The sequence below is a fragment of the Aphelocoma coerulescens genome, chromosome 11 (assembly GCF_041296385.1).
Source record: "Aphelocoma coerulescens isolate FSJ_1873_10779 chromosome 11, UR_Acoe_1.0, whole genome shotgun sequence".
NCBI lineage: Eukaryota > Metazoa > Chordata > Aves > Passeriformes > Corvidae > Aphelocoma > Aphelocoma coerulescens.
In genome coordinates this window covers 13,210,651-13,235,883 of record NC_091025.1, presented here as the reverse complement: position 1 = coordinate 13,235,883, position 25,233 = coordinate 13,210,651, and the positions used below count along the sequence as shown (strand labels likewise).

The window sequence follows — 25,233 nt, the reverse complement described above, 5'->3', positions numbered from 1 at the left end:
CTGAAGGCAATGTAACCAACAAAAGCAAAACATAGTGTCTACTGGTAAAATTTTTATCTTTACAGAAAAATAGAAACTAAGTTTCTGGACTTGTACTGTTACCTGACATGGCTGGAACTGGAAGAAGGCAAAGAAATTCGCAGTCACAAAACACCCTTGGGTCACAACTGTCAATGGAACCTACATCCCCTTTCACCTTGATACAGTCAACATCACAAGTTTAAAAAAAAATTAAAAAATCAAAAGTGTTATGATTGTTCCAATCTCTCCCATCCAAGGTAGCACTTCTGCCTAGTTTAAAATACCAAATACTATTTTTCTTTTTTTACGGTCCATTTGATTTCAAGAAACACAAGTTCTGTGTATTTTGAAAGAGAACTTGATAATGCAAATATTGGCTGCTTTTCTGTTATGAAAAATTATTAATTGCTCAGTCTTACTATACAGGAGTTTATACTATGCCCATCCTTGTCAATCTTAACCAATCCTGACCATCCCAATACAGGTGGCATTATCAAAAGAGTGAAACATTTACTCAAATATATATTTTGACAAATAAAAAGAAACAGCTCTCCTACTTTTATGACAGTACACCAAATACATCACCTACATTTATATTTATTTTGTGTGTATTACTTAAAAACGCAGCTGTTAACAAGGAGAAAGATATTTGTATTTCTCTTTTAAAAGTTCACATTAAAAATGGAGAGAAGTTTATGGAAGTGAAGAATTACATGGAACCCATATCAGCAGCAGAGTTTACCATCCACTAAATTAGGCTGAATTTAATTCAGGCACTGTGATAATAAAACAATCTACCTGCTCAGCTACCATAAGAAGGATACTAATGGAATTACCTAGACAATCTGGACACATAAAATGTATTTTAGAGGCTGTTTCACAGGGAGGTCACCCAGTACTAAAGCCTGATGAACTAATTTTGCTAAGAGATTTCAGCACTCCGGTTTACAGAGGATTGTGTCACATGAGGAAAATCTCCTGGGAAACTTGGCCCTAGGAAAGAGAATGTCAGCAAGTGAAGATTGCTAAAGCTGTGCAACTGGAAGCTCAAGGCACCATGCTGACAACATAAACAGTTAGTGAAGCATACATAGTACAAACCATATTAAAAGACCTAAAAATTGCATCATGATGGCCAGTAGATAGTTTTACTGTTAACTCTCAAATCACAAAGGCAGGCTAACATGCTACCCCAGCCTTCCTCAGTAGCCGTAGACATCCAGATGGCACTGGCATTAAACACTACAAATGGGATGGTCTGAAGGTTTTTCAGAATGGCTCCAGGAAGTCAATATGCAAAACAAAAAAGGAAGAAAGCAAGCAAGATAACACAAAACCCCCACCAGTTTGCTTTAGTTGTTAGAGGACATTTTTAAAAGTCACAGGGAAAAAAAATTAGAAAAGCTGTAGGAAATAACTTTAAAAAAAAAGTCTGACAGAATCAGGGGACGCCTGTAACTAATGAGAAAATGCAGGCAAGCTAGAGAGGAAGATCAGGTCAGAAATGCCAGATATGATGGAAGAACTGTATGATGTGACAGTGGAGGCCCTGGAGACAACAGACAAAGACAGAAAAAGGAGAGAAATAGACAGTGCTCAAGAGATGGTGCCGAGAGAGAGAAAAGAGCAGGTTTTCTAGCAGAGAGAGGGAGGGGAAAAAAAATCTGAGGACTCAGGGAGAGCCAACATATAAGAATCCAAAACTGTTTGCCAAGCCTATTTACACTGATTTAGTCATGCAGGGTTGACAGATCTCAAACTAGGAGCATAGTGGGGAGGGAACAGTGAAGATAAGAATGGACAAGAAGGTAGATTGGAGATTGCTTAAGTTTTTGAAAGAGCTTTTGCTAAAGCAGTTTAAAAGAAGGGTGGCCACCATATGCAGCAGAGATCTTGTGAAGGATGAAAGGAAGAAAGAGCGAAGCTACAGATCATGCTGATGCCAAACAGACAATGAACATCGAGAAAGCAGCCTTGGAAAAACTAGAGAAAACACTAAATCCAAAAGAGAGGGATAAGAAAGGCCACCCAAGAACATAAGGAATCAAAGTATTAAAGAACAGCAGATTAGAGGACAGAAAAGAGACTGTAGATCAGCAGCCAGATGCAGAGAAATCTCATTTTATAATCTGTGTAGCCTGAAGGGCAAACAGGCAATACAGAGCCAGAAAAAAAAGTATAATTATAATACTGTACAAGAAGGAATGAATCAAAGTACCATTAAGAATGTCCATGAAACAGTCCTGCTATAAGTTCCAATGGAAATTAATTTAAAAGTTATTTTAAAAATGAGTCAGGGCTATCATAAGGAAAAATAAAGCAATATTTAGTTCACTCTTACATATAAATTTATTTTTAATGGGGAAGCATTACACTTTCAGCTTGTCTTCTGGGCTTCAAACACTCTTGATTTTTTTCACAGACAGTACAGCATGTCAGCAGAAGTCATACAGCCACTCAGAATTTAAAGAGCACTAAAACTTACACTAGAATAACAGATACACTATAGTTCATTATATTTCACTACACTTTTCAGCACCAAAGAAACCCAGTTGTTTAATCAACATTGGGAAAAAAAACAAAAACAAACCAATCAAATTTCTTTCCCTAAATTCACAAAACAGAAAAAATCTAACCCCAAAACTGCCCATGTTCAGCTCTTACTGTGGAGATCCCAGCTTTGGAGAGAAAGAAGGGTTGCTCAGCATAGGGTCAGGAAGTCCCACAATTAAACAGGGAAAAGGACATACTTCTGCTTCAGAGAAGTTAGCATTTGCAGCAAAGCCTATGAAATGCAAGAATTTCTCACTAACCAAAATGAATCACAAAAATTAAAAAGAACTATGTTAAAGTATGAAAATAACCAGGACCACTTTAAAAAAACAAAAGGTTAAGAGAACAGCTGTGATATGAAGCCCATTAGATGAATCTTGATTATTTGAAGAAGAGAGGATTAGGAACCTAAGGAGTACACACAGCTGGTTATATTGTGAAATGTTACCTCCTCATAATAACAAAAGCATTGTTAGCATTTCCCTACAAGAAGGGGGAAAAAATCAAAAGACTCAAGACAGAGGAATGCCCACTTTTGAGCAACAAGTGTTTACAGGATTTAAGCAGTAACCACAAAGAAGTACTTTTAATGGAACTAAAAGCCTCAGTGGAGCAATTCCCCCACCCTTGCTGTTACAGGGAGCATCCCAAACTCTCCATTATCAGAAAGAAATCCTTAGTGTGAGCAAGGTCTCTGTATCAGGCCTCTCCTGAATCATGATGCTTATGCCCCCAAATAATGTGAAATACTGATTCAGTTGTAATTTAAAAATAAGTAACTTAAATGACAAACATATGAGCAGACATAAAAGGATTCAAAAAACATATCCTGGTGACAGCTACAGATCTGTGCTGCTGAAGTTCATAGCTGTAACACTGTGTGAGAGACAATGGATCTTATGAAGGCACCAGGGAAAAGCAGCTGAAGGTCTGGATTCTGGCATGCATACAAGCTGAGTGAAGGAACACAGCTCCACTTCCTCACCCAGTCCTGCACTGGTGAAGATTTCACCCTGGTAGGACCAGGAGAGTTTTATAACAGCTGTTTAGCAACAGGTGTAGTGCATTAGTGCATCTTAAAGAAAGCAAATGCATCACCCATTGGACTGCTGGTTTTGTAAATAATTTATCAAATTGCTTGTTTTTCTTTTTATACGCAGTAACACAGAAACCAAAAGCTAATTCCACCTCAAACTTGTTTCTAGAAAACTAGCTTCCACAAAGTCCCTAATGCAGACACCAAGAGTTGTGTGTGTACTACTAAATGTGGATGAGTTCATACTGACCCATCTCATACGTTCAGTTGTCTCTAGAGTGATAAAAGACTTCCTACCGTAATCAACCCAGTGTAACTGCAGGCAACCACCAAAGGGATGGCTCTACTCACACATTTTCCTCCCACAAACAGCAGCAGATTTCCAGCCCCTCCCTCACATGGGAAGAGGACACCATGCAGTCATCATATGACTGAGTTCAGTTCCCCTGCATGACAGAAGACTCTACTTCTGTTTCATTCTGAGGAGGACAGCTTTACATCAGACCAGCTTGCTGAACCAATCTTTCTCCTTCCTTCTGGCACACCATCACTAGAGTTTATGCAAAGGGAGAGGCAAGGCAAGCAAGCAGAGTGGTAGCCGAAAGAAGCAGAGCATCTCCTTTTACCAGGAATCATCTGTTACTCCAAGAAAGGTGAAATGAGAAATTGCTCTGAAATACAGGTGCAAATCTCTGTCCTAACATACCTGTCTGTAATATCAGGATCTGCACAATGAGTCACAGCTAAGTGCAGTGTTAACACTCTTGCAGTCTCCTACTGAAACTTCTCTCCTAGCTCCTTTTGAGTAACAAATCAGTTTCCAAATGCTGGCTTCACTTTACAGTGTTTAGTTAATAGCAGCATCACATAAAAGCTATCAATGACATGAAAACACCTGCAAAACAAATTCAAAAAGAGAGCTTTCAGTTTGTATTTATTTGTCTACCTCTATCCAATTTCTACTCTGAAGCAAACACACTTATGTGTGCTGCATGAATAACCTGGCACTGTGTCCTGGCTATTGAGATTTACTTTTATTCCCTAGTTAAAAAAGGACAAACAATTATTTACAATTGTGAAGAATTTCTATGCTATCTTATGAACAGCATGTACAACATAGACCAAGTATTCCTATCACTGTTGTAACAGTGAAGTGGGAAAACTCATCTTTTCCCTAGAATATGGAAGTAGGAGCCCTGTAGGAGCACGTTGAGTGCTATGAAGGCCTGTCCAGAGATGAGCAGAATTACCTGTGAAGAAAGACCTGTCCAGAATTACCTCAGAGATACAGTGAAAGACCAATGACAAAATACAAGCAACCCACAAACCAGAATCCAAACCTCTGCAAAGAGCAGGACCAGCATGCAAGAGACACAGCTGGACATAACAATACGAACTAGCTGTTCCTCATAGAACAAGATATATGTGCACTGGAAATTCATGCTACAAGCTTGTGCACATCCTCAGTCAGTCTGTGTTGCCATTCTCACATAGAAACATATTTGGGTTGAAAAAATGCAGCCTCTTTTGAAGGGCTGCTTTGTGTCACTGCAAACATCTGCTGCATATTACTCCCTGTAGGAATAAGCCTCCTACAGGAACCTAAAATCACTGGATAAGCCAGAATAGCTCCAGTACAAAACACATGCAGAAGAAAACTCCCTTGCCTCCTTAATACTTTGGGGCAGTGAGGTTCATATGGAACCACCCTGGGGCTCAGGGACAGCCTCAGTATGAATATATACATATACATAGGCACACTAGAACCTGCTTTTAATACCTAACTGCCAAAGTCCCAAAAAATGTGGCTAATTGTTCCACATAGTAAAGCTTGTCCCTCCCCTGACTATGAAAGCTTCTACAAACTCTACCTCAAAAGATCACATCTTGGCCATATCAAGAGGTCTCCACACCAGGTTTGTTTTCCTTAATCAGTCTTTGTAACATAAATCTTTCCTTCTGTCTGAAACACACCTCTGATTCTCATTCTGACAGACCCCTGTTTTTTTCTCTGATGCCCTTCAGCTTTCTTCTCTCCGTACACATCAGCAGCACTCAAGTTTTTCTGTATTTTCTCCTTCATCCTGTTATTAGGGCAACCTAACCCTTCTCAACACCTATACAGCAGGTTTATTTTATTGATTCCTCACCTATACTCTCCCTATCTACCTCTGTATCTCTGACACTTTCTGACTCTCTTTTCTGGATATACCACCATTGCTTTCAGCTCACTAACCTAAAAATCAGACTACTTATTCTCCATCCATAAGCTTCCCTTTTTTTGCTGTGCTTCCTTTACTGCTCTCCCTAACAATGCAGACTGTCTGCCCTGCTCACCTTCTTGATTTCATTCAGCATTTACAGTTTTGGAAAATATGCTTGGAACTGTCCTGTTTAAACTATAGGAACATAGACAACTTTTAAAGATCATTTCTGAAACCAGGTTCAGAAATCTCACTCCCCATCCACCCCACCTCTGGCCCTACCAAGCTATCCCTTATTGCTCTCTTTCCAACCTTTTCCACTCCTGGCTTATGCCTCTGCTCTCCTAAGCCAAGCACCCCCACCACCATCTTTCAAACTCCTCCTCTGCATTTGTACTGTCCTGAATTCTCAGAGAACCATCTTTCTCTTTCACACAGGTGACATTTACAGCATCTGCTCTAATATTGAAGTATTTGATGCCAGAACTTTATCTTGTAAGGTGCTTTTCTACGTAACTGTTCAAAGGTGAAAATAGAAGCTGCATATTTTTTTAATGTTAAAACTATCGGTCCTTGATATACGGAGCAACTACAACATACAGGTGAGGTGAGTGTGGTCTGCTCAGGCAAAGCTCCAGACAAAGCTGTCCTGATCCTAACCTGGAATTCCCAACCCAATGGCCTGCCATGTCCAACATCCCCTAGTACCCAGGGAGAAGGATGTGGCTCCTAGCATTAATTCCCTTATTCACACCCAGGTAAATCAATATAAACTTTAAGTACCTTACATTTAACCCTCATCCATGGAGCCATCTAGTACTGTGTCCATCTTACACATAATTTTTTATTTACAAGCCCTAAATACCCTTGGCCTTGGACTAACTTTTTTTCAGTGTTACAGGCTGAAAACTCCTACTTTATTTCAGTGGCATAGTCCTCTGCTGTCACCACAGGAAAATGATGCAGTTTGAAAACTGATCATTAATAGCACCTAACGCAAACAGCTCTTTTCATCTTCTGCAAATATTATTAGTGTATTTGGGGATGCCAAAGAAATGTGGGATTCCTAAGACTGTATTTTCACCTTTTCCCAAAACTTTAGGCTTCAAGAGTGAGGGCACAGTGAACCTTCATGTTCTCCATTGTGCAGGCTGCACTGCCTGCCCTGCCTTGTTATGGTAAGGCTCCTTCAGTTCCTATGGATGTGTGTAATTCTGTTCTCCATTAGTTCACCAACTGCCATACCTTCCAGTGTAATCAGCATCACTCCAGCCTCCACTTTCTTTCTTGGATTTCTCAGTCCCATTAGTCTGAAAACAGATGAGAAAGAGAGTTAATACTGACACTGGGAGCATCCTATTAAAGATGTCTGTGGTCTCCATTTGCTTATTGAAACAAGTGACAGCTTGCTTAGACCTTGCTGGTCACCTTCTCAGATCATCTTTTAATGATCCAGTGCCAAATCCATTTTACTTGACAATTTTATTTGCCCTGAGATGCTGATCAACCAGCAGGCAAACCAGACCAACAGTATTACCCCTGGTGTGCTGTGGGAGCACAGGCATAAGTAATTTTATAGAAGCCTGTACAGATGTGGCAGTGGTGGCCCAGCCCCAGTACTTGTCTCTGTTCCCTGTGTGGAAGAAATTTCTGATAAAAGAATAAAATATATAGACATTAAAAAATTGTCTTGGGTTTGACCTGTTTTGGATAAAATCATTGAGACCGTGAGCTGGGGTCCCAGCAGTCTGCACACCAGCCCTCTGAGCTGAGGGGGATCTGTAAGAAGCAGGTTGTTCCCCATTCTCCTTCTAGGCCATTAGCTATTCCTTTGATTAGTTTGCCTTTATCCCTTGGGGCCCTTCCCTGTACATAATGTGCCATACGTTGTATTACTCTTAGCTCAGTTTTCAAAGCACTGTAGAGCACATTTTTCACTCTGGGCTGGTCCAATATGAACTCATTTACGTCTCTTTTTCTTCCCCGATCATTTAAAATAAAATATCACAAGTAACCTAATATTTTTTGGCGTCATCCAAATCTTCAAAAGCTGTGGAAACTCCTGATATCATGGAGATGGGTGAGAATTACACCCCAAGCACCCACAGAAATCAAATGTATGATTACATCCTTTCAGTTCTGGGCTCCAAATTAGCCTGTCAGGTTTGCATGTAGTGCTTCTGCTGACTTCAGTGGGAATTGCACATATGAAACTAACAGAATAATCAGGCCCTGAAAATTTGAGCTTGTGTCCCCAAGCATAGCTACTACATTTTTAACTGATTCAGTGTGAGCTGCATCTGTGACCTCAGAGCAACAGCAACAGCTGGGAGTATGTGCTGGCACCCAGAAAGCTAGTGCTGCCTTTCCACATGGGATACACTGCACTCTCCAACCTGCCCTGCTTGTATTTAAAGCACAAACTTAGCTATAATATAAAGGAAGTCTTCCTGTTACCATGACATTGAGCAAGAAAATAAACGTTACACTCCCTAGAAAATTAAAAAGAAGGTATCAGAGCATTTTAGCAAGTCTAATGGCAGAAGATGGAGCCATCACAGCACAGTATAGAAGACAAATGAAAATGTTAATTTTGATAGTTTGAAATAAGACAGGAAAATAATTAAATAATCTGCATACAGAGAAGTACACACTTCAGATACTCTTTGTTCCATCCAAGTGTTAGAAAAGCACTATTTTTATTTTCATTGTAATCTTAATGTTTTTGAAAAGATGTTTCTTTTTTTTCTGAATTCCCCAGCTAAAGGATAGGATTAGATGTAAAACTCACTAGGTATTTCCTAGAAGATAAAGAAATCAGATTATTTAAATAAAACAAAAACAATCCCAAACAAAACCAGAAACAATTGTAAAACACTAGGAGTTTTAGCTATTATCTATAAGATATTGCATTATTCCTGAAAGAAATATGTATTCAAGTATTTCGTACCTGATACTGATGGGTCAGCATGCCAATTCTTCAAATCCAGGCTGACTAGGAAAGCAAAAGATTGTGTAGATTACCACATCTAAAAATGAAGGGTACACAAGCAGTTAGCATTGCACAATCACACATAAGACAGCAAGAAGAAAATACAACAGATCATCAAAAGAAAAATAAAATAATAACAGCATTTCAGATATATACTTTAAATCAAGGTTCCAGGATACATATCTTATAGCTTTTTTTTTTTTTAAGTAGATAAAGGTGATGATTTAATATTCAAATTCCAGCCTTTATTTCTGTACTTGGAGTTCTCTTTTTAACAGATGGTAGAGAACTTCCAATGACAATTCAGTAGAAATCACTTCATTCAACAGATAAAGGAGTTACACTGACTGCTGGACTCAGAAATGTTGCACCATTTATGTGCATCTCTCTTTAGGACAGCAGTGAAATCCTAATTCAATATGTGCACCTTTAAGGAGCTGACCTTGCACTGGGATATTTTTCAAATACATCATGTATGTAAGTCCCCTTTTACACTGTTTTAATTTGACTGAAATAAGATGGCTCCCTAAAAAAAATGTGAAAATGTTTCTTTATTTCAATTTGGAGTACATCTGTAGTACTGATGTGTTGGCCTGTTTGTTATGTTATACCTGGCACAGAGGTGGGGGCTTCTTTGCCCTCATTTGACAAAAGACCAAACCTCCCTGCTACAGACAGGAGCCAGGCACTGTGTTTTCAGCAAGTCCATTACCCACTTGCTCTGCCCAATTCAATGAAGTAAAATCAGGATCACCCAACTTAATGCTAACAATTTATTTCATGAAGTTGTCCATTTTAGAGCTGAATTAGTGAAATGCAAGCGAACTGAGCCAAAGGCTCAGACTGGGCTGCCATTTTGACATTCTCATCAGGGAAATGATGCTGTAAACACCCATACTTGATTCACATGCATGGTCTCTTGGTTGCCTACAGTAATGCCCATCTGTTCAGATGGCATCATGCCCACTCAAGTTGCTCAAGGGAATACATGCTGGGCAGTGATTGGCTTAGGTAAGTATTTTTCAAACTGGGTCGGTGTCGACCTCCTTTTGGGAAGGCCCAAGAGGAAAAGGAAACAAAAAGAATTTTCATTTTTTATTTTAATGGATTGTTTTCATTTAACATTCAGCAAAAACACTGTCATCTATAAAACATTCAGTAGATGGTTTTGCTAATTCCTTGGTACCTCTGACCCCAGTGAGGAAACATAAATTCAACCATATTCTCATTTTTTAAATAAATGAGTTTAACCTGTTATAAAGTCACAGTCCATGTAACATTAAGACCATCTCATCTGCAGAAAAGAAACCTGTCTCAGCAGGCATCATCACATTCTGACAATTGAACTAATTTCTTCTCTTGAACATTGGTCAACACCCAAAACTGAATTCACAGGTATTATAGCTTGAATTTTGTGGGCAGTGTGGTGAGCAAAACTATGTCCAAAACTAAAAGTCAGATCAAATCTATATTATTGCATAAATATGCAATTCCAAAATATACAACAAATACAAAAATGCAAAAAGATACAGATTATTGATGTGCAGTAACATGAAAGGATTAACCCTTTTTGGTTCCCAAGTTGGAATAATTTTCAAATATAGCCTTTTACTTCTCCAAAGCTGAAGAAGCAAAGTGAAGCTTCAGTGAAGTGCATTGTACAGTGAAGCCATTGTCTGTCACTTTGCTTTATCAAACAAAAAGGCGGGGGGGGAACATGTCACGCTTTCTTCCTGCAAAATAAACTGTGGGGTTTTTTTATTTAAGAGAAAGCCACTATTAATACCAAAAAAAAAAAAAAAAAAAAAAAAAAAGGAAAAAAGATGAAAATAATCCAGCTCCTTTTCATTTGGGAGACAAAAGCCTTTCAGTGCTGCGTCCATGCGCTCTTGACTACTGTTTTGACACTGTGTCAAGATGCTCCTGCTCTGCTCCAGGTCTCAGATCACAGTTGGAGTGTCTTGATACAGTGTTGAATCAGTAGTGTCAGCAAGTCTCAGAGCAGAGTCAAAGAGCCTCAATGTATCCTCTGAGCAGGTAGAGTCAGAGAGACCTTTCCCCTAAACTGAAGTAGGCAGAGGGTGCTCATTTTCTTTTTTATTTTTAATTGTTTGTTTTAACACATTTCAACCCTGCTGCACCAGGCTCATGCTTCTAATTAATAGTCTGTCTTGCAGTAAGGGATCAGAGCTAACTCTCCCAACCCTGAAGAGCTGTTAAAAAGCAGCATGGAATAATGTTAATATTTTCTTGAAAGAGGAAGCCTAGGCACAGGAACTGAGGCTTTGGGCTTCCTTGGAACAGCTGGCACCATGGAAGAAGTTTGCTGAGAGGCCCAGAGCCTGCTTTGGCAGAGGTCTATTCTGCCGTGGGATAGCCCTGCTGTGCTCCTGATCCACCATCCTCTGCTTCTGGAGACCCAAACGGAAACATGATGTCCTCTGCCTCTATCTGCAGGCCCAAGTTTCCTCAACATCCATGGCAGCCTTCTCAGCAACACCAACAGGGGCACAATTTTTCCCACCATTTTGTAAAAAAAAATTACTAAAATAAAAATGTTTTTAAGACTGAACATGCAAAGGATTCCTGGGCTTTCTCCTAGGAAAGGGAGTAAAAGTGCACAGATCCCATGACTGCAAACACTGCTGCCTGAATTACCCAGTCTGGGAGGACCAAGCCCCAGCTAAGACAACCGTCTCTAAAGCATTGACTGCCGAGCACTGTACTAGGCATCACGTTTTGGGATGAGATGGGTGCCAGTCCCCAGGAAGGTTTTGAGAAGGAATGAAAAAAGACCAAGGTTAAAAAGAAAATAACTAGACTTAAGAGGCTGGATTAGAAAATGTAAATGGGTCAAAGCCACTTTCCTGTAGCTTTATATCTGAATATGTAATCCAGTCAATTTGGTACGCTAACACCAGGGGGGCACGCAGATCAATGCATATAATTTAGGTCAAATGACCACTGCAGAGTGAAATGCATGCATTCTTCTCACAATTGAGCCAAATTTATCCCTGATATAAATGCAGTGATTTCACTGAACTTTTTACAGGGCTTTATTTGTTCATTTATATGGCCAGTAACTTCTCAGTAACTTGTTGCTTATGTGTACCACCCCCACTTACAAAGATGTCTCAAATTTCTCATTAGTTTTTTCTTCCTTGTGATTATTGCACTGTTCTTTACAAAAGATTAAAGTACAGGTAAAAATATTTATACAACAAAGCAATAAATGCTCAAGACCATAGCTAAAAAAAAAATTACAAAGTCACGCGTTTCAAATTCTGTTTTTGAAAATTGTGTAACAAAATGTCAGTAGAGTCTTCAAGTCACCAGAAAATACAGCAAAAGTAGAGGTGGGAACAGGGTCTTACCTCCCCACAGAAAGATGAAGCTCATCCAGTGTTTGCTATGTGCCTTGAGATCCTTGGAGGAAAGTATTATTTAAGGTGCAAAGTATTTCTATGGGAAACAAACAAAGCTCACTGACTGCTGCAGTGACTTTTTTGCAGGCACTTTCACAGCAAGTGGCAGACGAGGGTTCCTTCTCCTGTGCCCGGGCTGGCCCTGCGGGGCTCTCACACCCTCCCAGCTGCAGAGGAGCTTCTGACTCATCCTGACCATTGGCTTCCACCCACTGCAATGGGTACGGCTGCCCCGGCGCCCTCCCAGCTGTCTCTGGAGGTAAAAGAGAAATTAAAGATTGTATCATCCAGGCACAAATTAAAATCTTTACTGGGAGAAACCTGGTAGAAAGTCTCAGAAGAGAATGAATTATGTATTTGAACACTTAAGATTTCCTTGCCTTTATTACAGCATGGGGTCTGAACTCTGCTTTCTTCCCTGCACTTTATTACATGGTTAGAAGTCCCGCAGTAGGAAACTTGCAGTTTGAATTTTGAAGCACCTATAGTGTCATACTTTTTATTTTAATATTTGTCACCAGCAGTGCCGACAGATAAAAAGTGCTGGCTCCCCACAGCATGATATGCGGGATTTTCAATAGAGCTACACAATTGCTTTTGCTAAGTGCTTGCGGGGCTCACAGTGCCAAATCCCGCAAATTGCTGCATTCAGGCCACTTTGCAGAGCTGTGCTAAGGCAAGTGATATTAAAAGTTAGTTGGGACATATGCCTAAATGGCTGATTTCTTTTTAAAGTCTTAAGCAATCGTCTGAAGACATTTCTGTAACAAAATTCAATAATTGTTGTACTTATGAGATGGTCAAAACTTCTTGTATCACTTACAATTTATTCTGTGCTTTGCATACATTAAAAAAAAATTCCTTTTTCCAGCCCCAAAATTTGCTGGCCAAGGAAGTCCCAGAAGCAATGTCACCAATCACGGTGACATTCTATTTATGGATTATTACTTCCTCTTCTTCTCCCTTATTGCCTTTAATTTGTTTTTACCCTTAATTTATGAGTATATTTTTGTTCATATCTCAGCCCCAGGTCAGTATTATGGTGTAAATTATTTCACATGCACAGCAATGCTAAATGTGTAACAGTTACACCTAAGGTATCAGGGGAGAATTTTGTATCTCCTGTCTTACTCACAGGTCAATTAAAAAGCTGATTAAGCCCAAAAACTCTATGATGATAATTGTTGGAAATAGACTGGGATGATAATTGGTTTAATGACTGCTAAAGGAGTCATTGGGATGTGTGTCTCTCAAGGAGCCTGAATGGCACTTTAAGAGCTAGATTCATCCTGGGTGTTGGTTGTTGACTTTAATGGTATTACTCAAAAATCTGATTTGGATCAACTTACAAAATATTGCAGACAAGACAAATAATTTTTAAAGGATGTCTCTGCTGAGCTTTGGTGTCTCCCTTGAACTACCCTATTCAATGTCAACTCCTCCAGTACAAATTCTGCCTGTACAGCTTGAAGTAGCTCTATAAGGTGGGAATTCACTGAAGGTTTTATGTTTTTATACATTTTTTTCTAGCTCAGCAGGAAACAAATTCTATATAATAACTAGAAAATGTAGGCCGAGACCATCCTCTGCACAGGAAATTTCACTCAGAGGGTTGGACACCCAGTGAGGTCCTATTCACAGACGTCTCTTTGTATTTTTCTGCCTGGAACCAAAGAAGGGGATTCATGCCAAAACCCTGCAGGATATGGAAATCTATCGGCTGTTCTGTGCTTCTGCATGTCTTTCAAAGTGGCTTCTGATTTGGGGAGCCCTAAATTAAGATCCATGGGCTTGGGGGGAGGGGGGGGCTGGGTTTTTTTTTAATAAGGACTCAAAACCTTCAATTCAAATAGCAGTCAGAAACACTCAGTACCTTTGAAAAACCCCTGACATTTCATTCCTCATACTGAGGACCCAGAATAGCAAAAATTTAGACCAAAATGATTTCTCCGGGTTAGTCAGTATTAGAGAATAGTGCAGAAGTCAGAAACCCCTTGCTGCTGGTTCTCAGTCTACTTGCACTGCCTAGGCTTGAAAAGGTTATAAGGTTATAAATCTTTCAGTGAAAACAATTCCTGCTTCATGCCATCAACATTTCCTAAAGACATCAGTGTAGGGCATCTCTGGAGGAGGCTCCCATTACTAGACCTATGCAGAAGAATAATGAGGAACTTACATCCGGTTTGAAAGACATTAATGAGTCTCTCTTGGATACAAAATATTTGTTCAACACCCTTATGGGCAGAGTAGCACAGAGATGAGCTGGGGAGCTGTGCCTGAATAGCATGAACTGATAGGTCTCAGAAAAGGAACCACGCACAGCTCTGCAGAGAAAGTAGGTTTTTCAGGCCAAATTTACAGCTCTAGTGCTTATGTGTGTCCACAAAGATTGAATATATATATTTCCAACACCTACTTTTTTGTTTGTTCCAGTGGGGTTCCACATAACATGGGGGTATTCTGGATTCCTCAGTGGTTCTTCTCTAATTTTTTGTTTCTATTCTCAATAACATTTGGACAAAAGACAGGCAAACAAACCAAAACAAACCACAAATAACTAAAGATATGTTGACTCTTTTTTCCTCCCTCCTCCTTCCAGACTTCTTTCTCACACACAAAAATATTTCAGGGTTTGGGGGTCAGCTTGTTGAGTTTTTTGCTCTCCCAGAGCTTGGTGCATCATTGAGATAATGATGCACAGAAGAGTTATCCAGTATTACCTAAGTTATCCAGATTACTGAGGGCTCTGATCCTAGTGTGCCTGACATGTGTGAACATTTAACTCCTTGAAGTCAAGAGAATGGTTGTGTACACATTTGCAGTGCAGCACAAAAGAAGATGCACTTTTCTGGCAGTTCCCAGAAAGGAAATTAGCTTGGTGTATACTTCGATGTAATGTATCAAGAACTGGAATTACTCTGTGAAATTAAAAATGGATGGCAGAGATGACTCTGGACTTAACTGGTACTTTAGGCTCTGTTAGGGTGCTAAACCCCTCAGTGAGAGAAAGGGCATTGGCATTCCTGTTTACTAGGACAAACACATCTGACCAGCCAGCAAAGGTCACCTCCCTACCCAAGAAGGATGCCCGGTACGGCCGCTTTGTCTTTCCTTGGGTCTTCACAAGTGCAGGACTTCACATTCCTTATGTGCCTCTACCCTTTGTCAGACACTCCTTCTCAAACCACACCAAACACAGTAAATTCTCCTGTGTCAGACTTACTCCTACCACAGAGCTGCTGTGTGAGCACTGGCAAACTCACAACCTGGTGGGCAGTGCAGGTGCCCCTACTGAGGGAGGGGAATGTAGAAAAAGCAAAAAGAGAGGTCTGGAATTTGAAAAAAATGACCCAGCTAGTGAGGGAGCAGATGAGAAGCATGCACAGCAGAGGCTCATCACCAAAACTCTGGGTTTATCTAGCAGTGGAACAGGTGGTACAAAGCTACAGCAGCCGGGAAATCATGGACATGGCTCCACTCAGCACAGAGATTTCCCGGCCCTGTGCTTGCACCCACACACCCCCTCAGCTTCAGTGCTGAAACCAAAGTGAAAAAGGGGATTTTATTTAAAGACTATTGTTCTTGGCATCATCACAGACATTATCAGGCCAGTTAGGGAGAGAGAGGCAAAACTATTTAAGCACATACACTGCATCCACTGGCTCTGCCACAGTCAGGTGTTGCTCACCTTCTCCTTTCAATCTATCCACTTTTTTTTCCACTGTCTGTATATGAAACCTTATTCTGACTTTGATCAAGGTTTCATCTTCCAGGTTTCAGTGTTTAAACATTTCAGGATATACTGTAATATAACATATAATGACATTGCATATCTATTGGGAATTATACTACAGTTGATCAACTCTTAAGCCACAAGACCCTCATGAAGACAAATGTTCCTGGGTCCTACTTTGGGTGAAACTCTGTCTTTCTAATTAGCAACCCAAATTGTTTCTCCTACCTAGGCTAATGAAAGCTCTTGACCATTTAGTACCGTTACAAAATCATTAGCTGAGCTCATTTGCACACTTCCTTAAGCCTCTCTTCATTGCAGGCTTACACTGAGATACCATGTGAATAAACCAGAAAATATACAGAAGAAGCAAAAAAAGAAGCTCTTTTGCAAACAGCATCTGTATTTTATAGATAGATATAGATATTTCATAGATATCTTTTATATTTTCATGCATAGAAGCCAATTTCTTGAGGAACAGTGCCTATAAATTGCAACTGGAAGAAGATGCACTTATTTATGGCATTACTTCCAACCAGGAAAAAAAAAGATTTTTTTCTCTCTCCCTTTCCTTTAAATTAAAGGCTGGGTGAGGAAGAGCCCAGCACCTCAGGGACACGGCTTCAACACATGCAGCTTGGAGGGCTTGTTTGCTCACTCATTTATTGTGAGGCAAGGATCACACTGGGGGCCAGGTATCCCTTCCAGTCATGTAAAACTGAAGACACAGATAATAATTTTTTTTTTTTTTTTTTTTTTTTTTTTTTTAGTTTAAAACAAGATTTTAGTTGGTACAAAAAGATTTTGGGGCTAAAGGTTGTTTCAAGAGGTGATGCCTCATCTAGCAGGATTCCTCATACAGAGTCCTCCCATGCACTCACTAACTCTCTAGTTCCTTCTTTTTGAGGATACCATCAGTGCTGTACAGGGCTTTAAATGCCAACAGGTATTTGGGAACATCAGGAGAAGCAAAATCCGGAAAAGCTGGTCTGTACATTTTCCCACAATTCAGTAACACCCAGCATCGCCTCTCCAGCCTGCCAGAGAAGGTTGACTGCACTGCGCTATCAAGACAAAGCCGTTGAGAGCCAAGTGTGGGTAAAACGGTGAAAACGCTGTCACAGCATCACCTTGCCCGGGGGCATTGATGTCCCTAAAGCCCTCAGAAGCAGGACTGAAGCGTAATGTTTCTCACAGGGCGGCTGTGACACCCACAGATGTCACAGGGTGGCGAAACCCCCCAGAGCCGAGAGCTGCCCGAGCCCCTCCCGGTAGCCTGGCGCTCGCGCCCAGCACGGAGCTCACCCGCTTCCGAAAACAAAATGAAAGTTTCGATGTACAAAATCCGAAGAGACGCCCCAAAGCGCCTCAGCGGCCCAGCAGCGTTCCCGCCGTGAGGGGAGGCCGAGGCGCGGCCCGGCGCGCGCCGCCCCGCGCGGTGACAGTGGTGCTGTGTGGGAGCGGCCGCCCGCTGCGGGGACACAGATGGCCGCGGATGGCAGAAGGACACAGAAGGCAGGGGACAGCCGCGGCGAGCAGCGGGCAGCGCCGCGGGCGCGGGCACGGGCACGGGCAGGGCCGGCGGAGCGGGGCCCGACGAGGAGCAGCGCCGCACAGGGCTGCGCCGGCCCCGGCTCCCTCCTCCACAGGGGAACGCTTCGCTTTCTTCCGCAGAAAAGGGCAATCTCTGTTGGTTAAACTGAGCTGGTTCCCAGGGCAGCGCAGACCGTGCTCTGGAGCAGCTGAGTGGTGATCAGTTAATGTCTTGTCTCTCTCTCGGGGTGCTCGGTGTTTCTCATTTGGACACCTCCTGTCTCCCTCTGTCACCTAATCTGCCAAGATGCTCCTTGGTGTTCCTTTTTGTCAGGAAAGTAACGATAATTCACAAATACGCAGATCAAAAGGCATATCCTGCCTTCCACTTGCAGGAGAGGGACCTTACAGTTGATAGGACAACAGCAATATAATAAAACCAGACAAAACTAAGAACAAAGCATTTCACAAGGGGCAAAAATGAGGAGAAACGAAAAAAGACAAAGCAATGAAGAACACACCATGCTCCCATCAGCTCCAAAGCCCCGTGGCTGCTGCAGCTCTCACCATCTGGGTTTCTGTGGCCATACACGTGTTGGGCTCACGCTCTTGGCCAGGACAGCACTTGCAGGGGCTGTCCTTGCCCTGGCTGATCCCTGACAACATTCCACGGGGACACGGTACCTCTGGCCTCCACACCTCTGTCAAACCTAGATAATGCTTCTGGAGGAGAGGGGATTGCAGAAACCTCCCTGTTTAGGGTGTGGGCCCGCACACAGAGACCACTTATGCAGACATGGGGAAAAGTCTTCACTGTTCATACCAGAGAGTGATTTACACAGTAAAAGCCAGACAAACACACCAAACCCCAGTCTACTCTTAGACAATGGTAGGATAAAGTGACTTGTACACTTGGGACATGGGATGTGCAGATTTACAGGGTGGAATTTTCGTTAACTCCTCTGGGAGGGCAGTAAGGTTGTGGAGGGACACCCACCTTGGCTACCTGACTTTTCCCTGCTCAGTAGGGTGATCTTGCCCAATCCACTCAAAGATGTTCCAGCACAGAGTGATCAGTTGCTCACTCTCTCAAATTATCCTCAAACTTCTTTTCTCTGCCTTTCTTCTGGGAGGCAATTGGCAAAACACTTGCTTTTCCCAAAATTTTAAGGCATCTGACCAAAGGTGGTGATTCCTTGCTGAAGGTGATGGATCAGACAAGAACATACACAAGCACTGAACAGAACACACGTGTAAAGCCGCCTACATAGACAATAGTTGCTGGTTGCTACTTCTTGACTAAGTATTTCAACATCTTTTGGATGTGTGGGTATGTAGCGAAGCTAAATGCAAAGATTGGTCAGTGCATAAGGGCCAGTAGAGTGCTACAAATACAAGTCCTTTTTTAATCTATTGTTTATATGAATTTGTATTTCAGTATTTTTCTAAACCTGAAGATATTAAACTGTCTGTATGACATTTCATTACAGATTTAGAATTATTCATGATCTCCAACACTGCACTGGTCCTAATGCCACTTGGATCATGAAGTGACATTTTGCCTAAAGCCCATCCTCAGCCAGAATTTCAGCAGTTCTGGTTTGCACTTACCTGTGAGTGATCCATATTGCCCACACCTTGAGCAGCCTGTGCCAGCCCCTGTCTGCACCATCACCACACGAGAGCTGCAAGTTACACAGATAGGCAGGGAAACATCACAGGGATTATGGAAAGGCTCTCCAGCCTGTTTTCAATGCGTCACAGCTATTGAAATATAGCTGCCTTTGGAGCCAACGTTTCTGACTTTTTCAAATGCCTTCAGCACACTTCTTGTCCACAAGAAAAAGGGGGTGAAACCTCAGACACGTACCAGAAGCTGTGATATTATCTTTTCTCCACCTGCAGTTAGGCTCTGTTTTCCCTAGGAGCTTTTAACGGATACAGGAACTATATACTACCCTGGCAAAGCACTCCCTGGTGTGATTGCAGCTCTGGCAGCAAAGCTGTTTTGTAGCAGTGCAGGGCTGCTCTGCTCCTGCTCCCCAGTGGGACCAGCGGCACAGGAAGCACCAGACAAAGGCCCCACATTGTGCTGCAGAGCTCTGCCCCGCCGGAGCCCTGCCTGGCACAGCCCTGCCTGGGGAGGCTGAGGCCTTGGAAAATGGGGTCAGACACCAGTGCTGCACCCTGGCATAGGCTGAGGATCACCTCTTTGAGCTGCAGGTGTCCAGTGTGTCACAGATGCAGCTCCATGGCAGGAACAGGAGAGTGGATGGCTCTCCCTCTACTTCTTTGCAGTAGCTTTCACCCCCACACCCCAAACTGGATTTCTTTGGCCCCTAAAAAAGCATTTATCAAGACAGCACCACCCCTTGCCTTGTAATGATGACTGTTCACATGGGCCTGGTTATCTCAAAAATACCATAAAATAACCCAGGAGATTTATGGCAAACATCTCTGCACATTTGCAGATATTGTCTTAGGAAAGACAATTTTTTAAGAAGTGGCATTGGTCCCTTGGTGTTCAAATATTACCTAAATATTGTAAAAGCAGTAGAGGACCACAGCTCATTTTTCCCAGCCCTGGGGACACAGTCCAGCCCCTCTCTCCAACCTGACTTAGGCTGCTCATGAATGAAGTTCATATGCCAAAAGGGGTGAAGAAAATGGAGCGGGACCACAGCCCTTACTCATGCATTGGAGTCTCTTACCTTTTAAAGGCCAAGTGGAAAACCAAACTATTCCTTTCCTCTATCCCTGCCCATGGCATGGTCAGGGTTCGGGGCAGATGAAACATGAGCTTAGACACTGCTTGGTACTGCTGGGCTGGGCAGGACCCTAGCACCCTGGCCCATGCTCACATTTCCAGAAACGTGCGGAATATATGCAGCTCCAAACAGGATCCCCATGTGGGGAGTTCCCCATCTCAGCACAGTGACTGCACCTACTTTTAACTAGTCAGCAGGGAGATGCTCAGACAAAGGCACGTGGTTCAGTACAGCACTACTAAGGCAGCTCTCCAAGTCGCGTGGAAACATCAGTTCAGCTCTTGGGATTCACAATGCAGAACCTTTTCCTGAAGATAGAAACCTACATCTTTTTCATTTCTGAAGGCTTGCCCAGAAGTGATCCAGCATAATTTCAAACCAGTGTCAGGCAAAGAGCCTCCTTTTTCAATACCTCCATTGTGAGAACCTGCTACCTTTCTTTAGTATGGAGATGATGGCACATGAGCTCTTTCCACAGCAGCTGCTGTACATTCCCAGCTTTTCTTGCAAGGGCATGTCTACAAGCCTGTACTGCAAGACACTTTTCCATTTCCCATCTTAAAGTAGTACAATTGAGTTAGGAACACACTTATATTATGAATAGGAATAATGAATTGGTGATTTCATAACTAATTTTTCAGCCCCTAAACATCTGTGTTATGGTTTATGGAGAAATAATCAGGTTGAAAGTTAATACTTTTTTCTAGAAATGGATCATTTTAGTACAATGATTTTGATGTAGAAACAGTGAGCTAAGAATAATCTAAATGCAAACAGAACTGCCCTCTTTGGAATTAAGAAAAGTCATTCCTAGTTTTGTTATATTAGGGTTTGTAAATTTATCACAAGCCACATTTTGAGCCTAAACTCTTTCTGACTGTCCACGCAATGCTATTTCAGCAGAATAAAAAACATCTATCATTTGTCTCAAATGGGACATTACTTTTTTTTTTTTTTTTTTTTTTTTTTAGGAAGTTGTAACTTTTCTTAAGTTAGGACTGCTCTGGTGTTTCCTGATGTAAAGATGACCCTACTTTAATTGTGCCCGAAGTTGTGCTTCGATGGTAGCCTTCCCTAAGGAAGGAACCTGAAGGAACCATGTGTGCATAACAGGACTATCAACATCAGCAGGGATCTAAATCGATGGGCTGCAGTGTCAACAAGCTGTGCCACCCTTGCACTTGTAAAAAATTCACTATATAAACTAATTTTGGCATTGACTACATGTCCTTGAAAACACATTTCCTACAAAATATCACTTACATGCTGCAAGCCCAGGCATGGTCCAATGACAACCAGTTGTGCTCTAGTTCAGTGCAGCGATTTTCAAAGGTTCTGACTGTGCATGTTCCCATGCCACAGTCTTCCAAAGCCTTGTACTTTGTGGAAATGGGTAACCACATCATTTCAGCTGTCACAACTGCTGAATATCTCTCATGATGATTATGATTCATTCAAGCAGGAGACACCATGAGAACTACATCTTTCTAACTTTCCAGAGGTGTCCATGGTCCTTAAAATGACTGTTTCTCTGACTGGAGACATAACTTACCTCATTACCATAAGATAAGTTTGAAAAGAGTAAAAGAAAGCCTGGAAATTGGCTCTGTTAGGCTGCCTGATGGCAGTTTCCAGTGTCCAAAGTATGACACTTACACAGAGCTACAATACCTGGGGGTCTAGAGGTCCATGTGGTTAAAATATGCAGTCTCCTACCATGGTCTGCAAGGCCTGATCCAATATCTGTGCATTTGTATATAATGCAGAAACCTGTTTGTTTGTTTGTTTGTTTTTGTATTGCAACAAGGATGCACAGAGATATGGTCAAGACAGCTATAGGTCAGGTCCCTCCATTCTTGCTGAAAAAATTAAAAATTAAAAATTAATGGGTATTATAAGATAGCAATACCTTTTCACAGTACATGTTCTTACCTCACCTCAACCTACCGTGGAGCCAGGGAGGTACATCCAGAAGCAAACACAATGCCAGAACCACAGAACCATGGCTTTTGCTTTCTCCCAGTCTTCCCTCCTCCTGGGCTGCAGAGTGCTCTGTGCCATCAGGTGAGCGATCACTGAGATTCAGCCACCCCAGCAGCAGCAGCAATGCAGTGGGCACTGACAGACAGACAAGCTCTGACGCTAAGCTCATGTATTCCCTTTATTGAACTGTACTAGTTATTGCAATCAGATTAAGTCACATTTATAAAGCAGACCATCCAGTTGCACTGAAACCGATTATATTCATTACATAGTTTTAATCACTGTCCGGTGAACTGGCAAATCCAATCAAAGCATTAGTCTTTAATTAAAAAATTAAAAAGAAATATTCAGACAATAGCCAAGCAATCACATCACAATGCACAGTTACCTAAAATTGCAATTAAAAAGCAGTTAACAAAAAAGAAAAAAATCACACCTAGTCTTTAACTATCAATATAATACAAGAAGCAACAAAGGGCAACAGCATCAAAGCAGATTTATCTAACACTATAAATTCAGTCAGAAGCAGAAGCTCTAAAGTACACTAGCTGAAGCAGGACAATAAAAAATACTGAGCATGGAATACTTTTAATCTCTTCCATTAATATTCATTTCCAGCTGCTTATAATAGCAGCGCCTCATGGCCAAATCATTAGAGTTTTACATCTGGGTTGCAAATGACACTTTGATTGGATGTAATGTTCAAATGGTCCTCCCCACTGTGCCACCGTCAAGTCTTCTGCAGAGAGGTGTCCTGTAGTGCCAGTGGCTCACTGTGCGTGCTGGCTCAATGTGTGGTTCTGGAAAGACGAAAAAAGGAGACATGCATGAGGGGCAGAATAATAGAAAGCATGCCCATACCCTCCCACTCAGTACCATTTATGCAGAGCTCAACATAAAAGCTTCTCAATTATGACAAAACAAAATGCAATAAAGAAAAAGTACTCATAAGTAACAGCTGCCAATATGACATATTTGCTTTGTTCTGACAGATCTGTTAATGCTGGCATGAACTTAGAAAAAAAATGCTACAAGCCAAGTATAGTCATGAAGGTTTCCTTTTTTTTTTCTCCTTTCAAGACATATAAAGAAAATGGTAACTTCACAGGCAAAAAAACTGCCTTTAGGGATTCCCTTCACTGTAACAATTAAAAAAAAAAATCTGAATCGTGAGGGAACCCTTGCCATATTTTACTCTTTTATTCTCACTAGTACCGGGTGCAAGTACTGGCAGCAAGAGACACCAGATTGTGACACACACTTCTCAGTCCAAGAAATACTTCGGCAATAACAGCTGAACTGCCAGCTCAGGCACCAGGGTAATATTCCCAGCAGAAAAAAGGCTGGACATGTAACCCAGAAGTTAAAGCTCTTTAAAGAATATACTTTTCTCTACACATTTCTTTCAGCAGTTTAGAGTCTCTTTTGTTCCCTTTTTTCCTTTTGGTAGATTTGTAATAGCCTCAATGTCATCACAGTATCTCACATCAGAGGATGCTGACCTGTCCTGCCATTTTGTGTAAGAGCCAATAAATCGTGGAGCCAACCTCGGAAGCATATTTTTAGAGTAGTACCAATTCACCTACATTTTGTGTTCTGACTAAAACCCCAGTCCTACACATAAGCTTAGCTTTATTTGTATGATTATCCAATTATTTGAGTAACTAGAGAAGTGCTTCATGGTGAGGTTTTCTTGAGCTGAGTCCCCAGCATCCCCAAATATAAAAATTCATTTGTGCTATTTCAAGCCTAGGCAATTTCCCTAGTCTCCATCTGCCTAATAACAGAGACAGGCAATTCTGCCAGCTTGAAGAATAAGTTTTTAAACACAAAATGAATTTTGAATCTAATTATTTATTTACAGTGATGAAGCTTTAAAATAAAGTAAGATATTTTAACTTTTCATAAATCATCTGGTCCTTCTACACTATCCACAGCTACATTGTGATCAGGATAAAAGAGCAGTCCCCCGCTTTATCCAGAGATGACATGTCCCTGATGGAAATCGCCCGTGGAAAAAGCGGATGGGCGGCGGGCGATGCGGGGCCGGCGGCGGTGACCCCGTTTGCAGCAGGAGCGTTTCTGGCCCGTGCACTCCCAAACCGCGACCACCAGGTGTCAGAAGCGCTGCTGCGTTCCCAAATCCCAAAGTTCTCGGCGGTGCCCGGGCGGGCACGGGGCTGCGCGGGAAGCGGGGCCGGGCCGGCAGCGAGAGCGGCCCGAGGGGCAGCGGGGCGGCAGCGGCCGCACCACGGATGGAGCCCTTGTGAACGAAATACCGGCTGGGGAAATCATAAAGTCACTCCTTCAGAAAGCACTGGCCCTCTGAGCACACCCCTGCCTGGGACACTGAGTATGCAGAACCACAAATCAGAAATTCGTGAATTGACAGCTGGAACTGCATTGCTTTTAGACAATTTAACATCACCAAACACAAAATCCAATGGCTTTTTCCTTTGATATACATGGAAATTTTCCTGGCCTTAAGAAGGAATGACCTTTGCAGTGCTGGATGTTATTCTCCAGTCTAACAATGACTTTATGGAGGAGGATGGATGGAGCCCTGCACACACAATGGCAGCACTGACAGGAAGATTGCCCACTGAACCTAGCTGGGGAAGCATGAAAATGTAAAAGAATACACAGACTCCTCTGTGCTCACACACTCCTCAGCATTTTAACAATGGCCTTTCCTTGTGCAGTTCATTACAGTTCTATTTTTAGGTCATCCAGAATATCAATAAAAAACCCAAAAGGTTTACCATCTTCAAATTGAAAGAAGGGCTATTCGTGGTAGACAAATCCATACTTAGTTAGGCAGTGTCATTTAAAAGATAATGCACAATCAGCACTGGATGCATGACACATGGCCTACAGTCTGGGAGCATGATTTCAAACTTGTGCGGCTGCTGCATTGATTACACCAGGCAGGTCAATAAAGGAATGGTATGTGGCTCTAAATCTGATAATGAAGCTTTTATTGTG

At 41.8% G+C, this 25,233-nt stretch overlaps 1 protein-coding gene across 6 annotated transcripts in view; it reads right to left on the bottom strand.

Annotated features, from left to right (window-relative positions):
* Positions 1 to 22,418: 22,418 nt before the first annotated feature.
* Positions 22,419 to 25,233, bottom strand: part of ZNF423 (zinc finger protein 423) — a 227,762-nt gene continuing 224,947 nt past the window's right edge. For all 6 annotated transcript variants that reach the window (XM_069026874.1, XM_069026875.1, XM_069026880.1 and 3 more), the window contains one exon: positions 22,419 to 23,048. In XM_069026874.1, the coding sequence (XP_068882975.1) occupies positions 23,019 to 23,048 (30 nt within the window). In that variant the 3' untranslated portion in view covers positions 22,419 to 23,018. The remainder of the gene's footprint in view (positions 23,049 to 25,233) is intronic.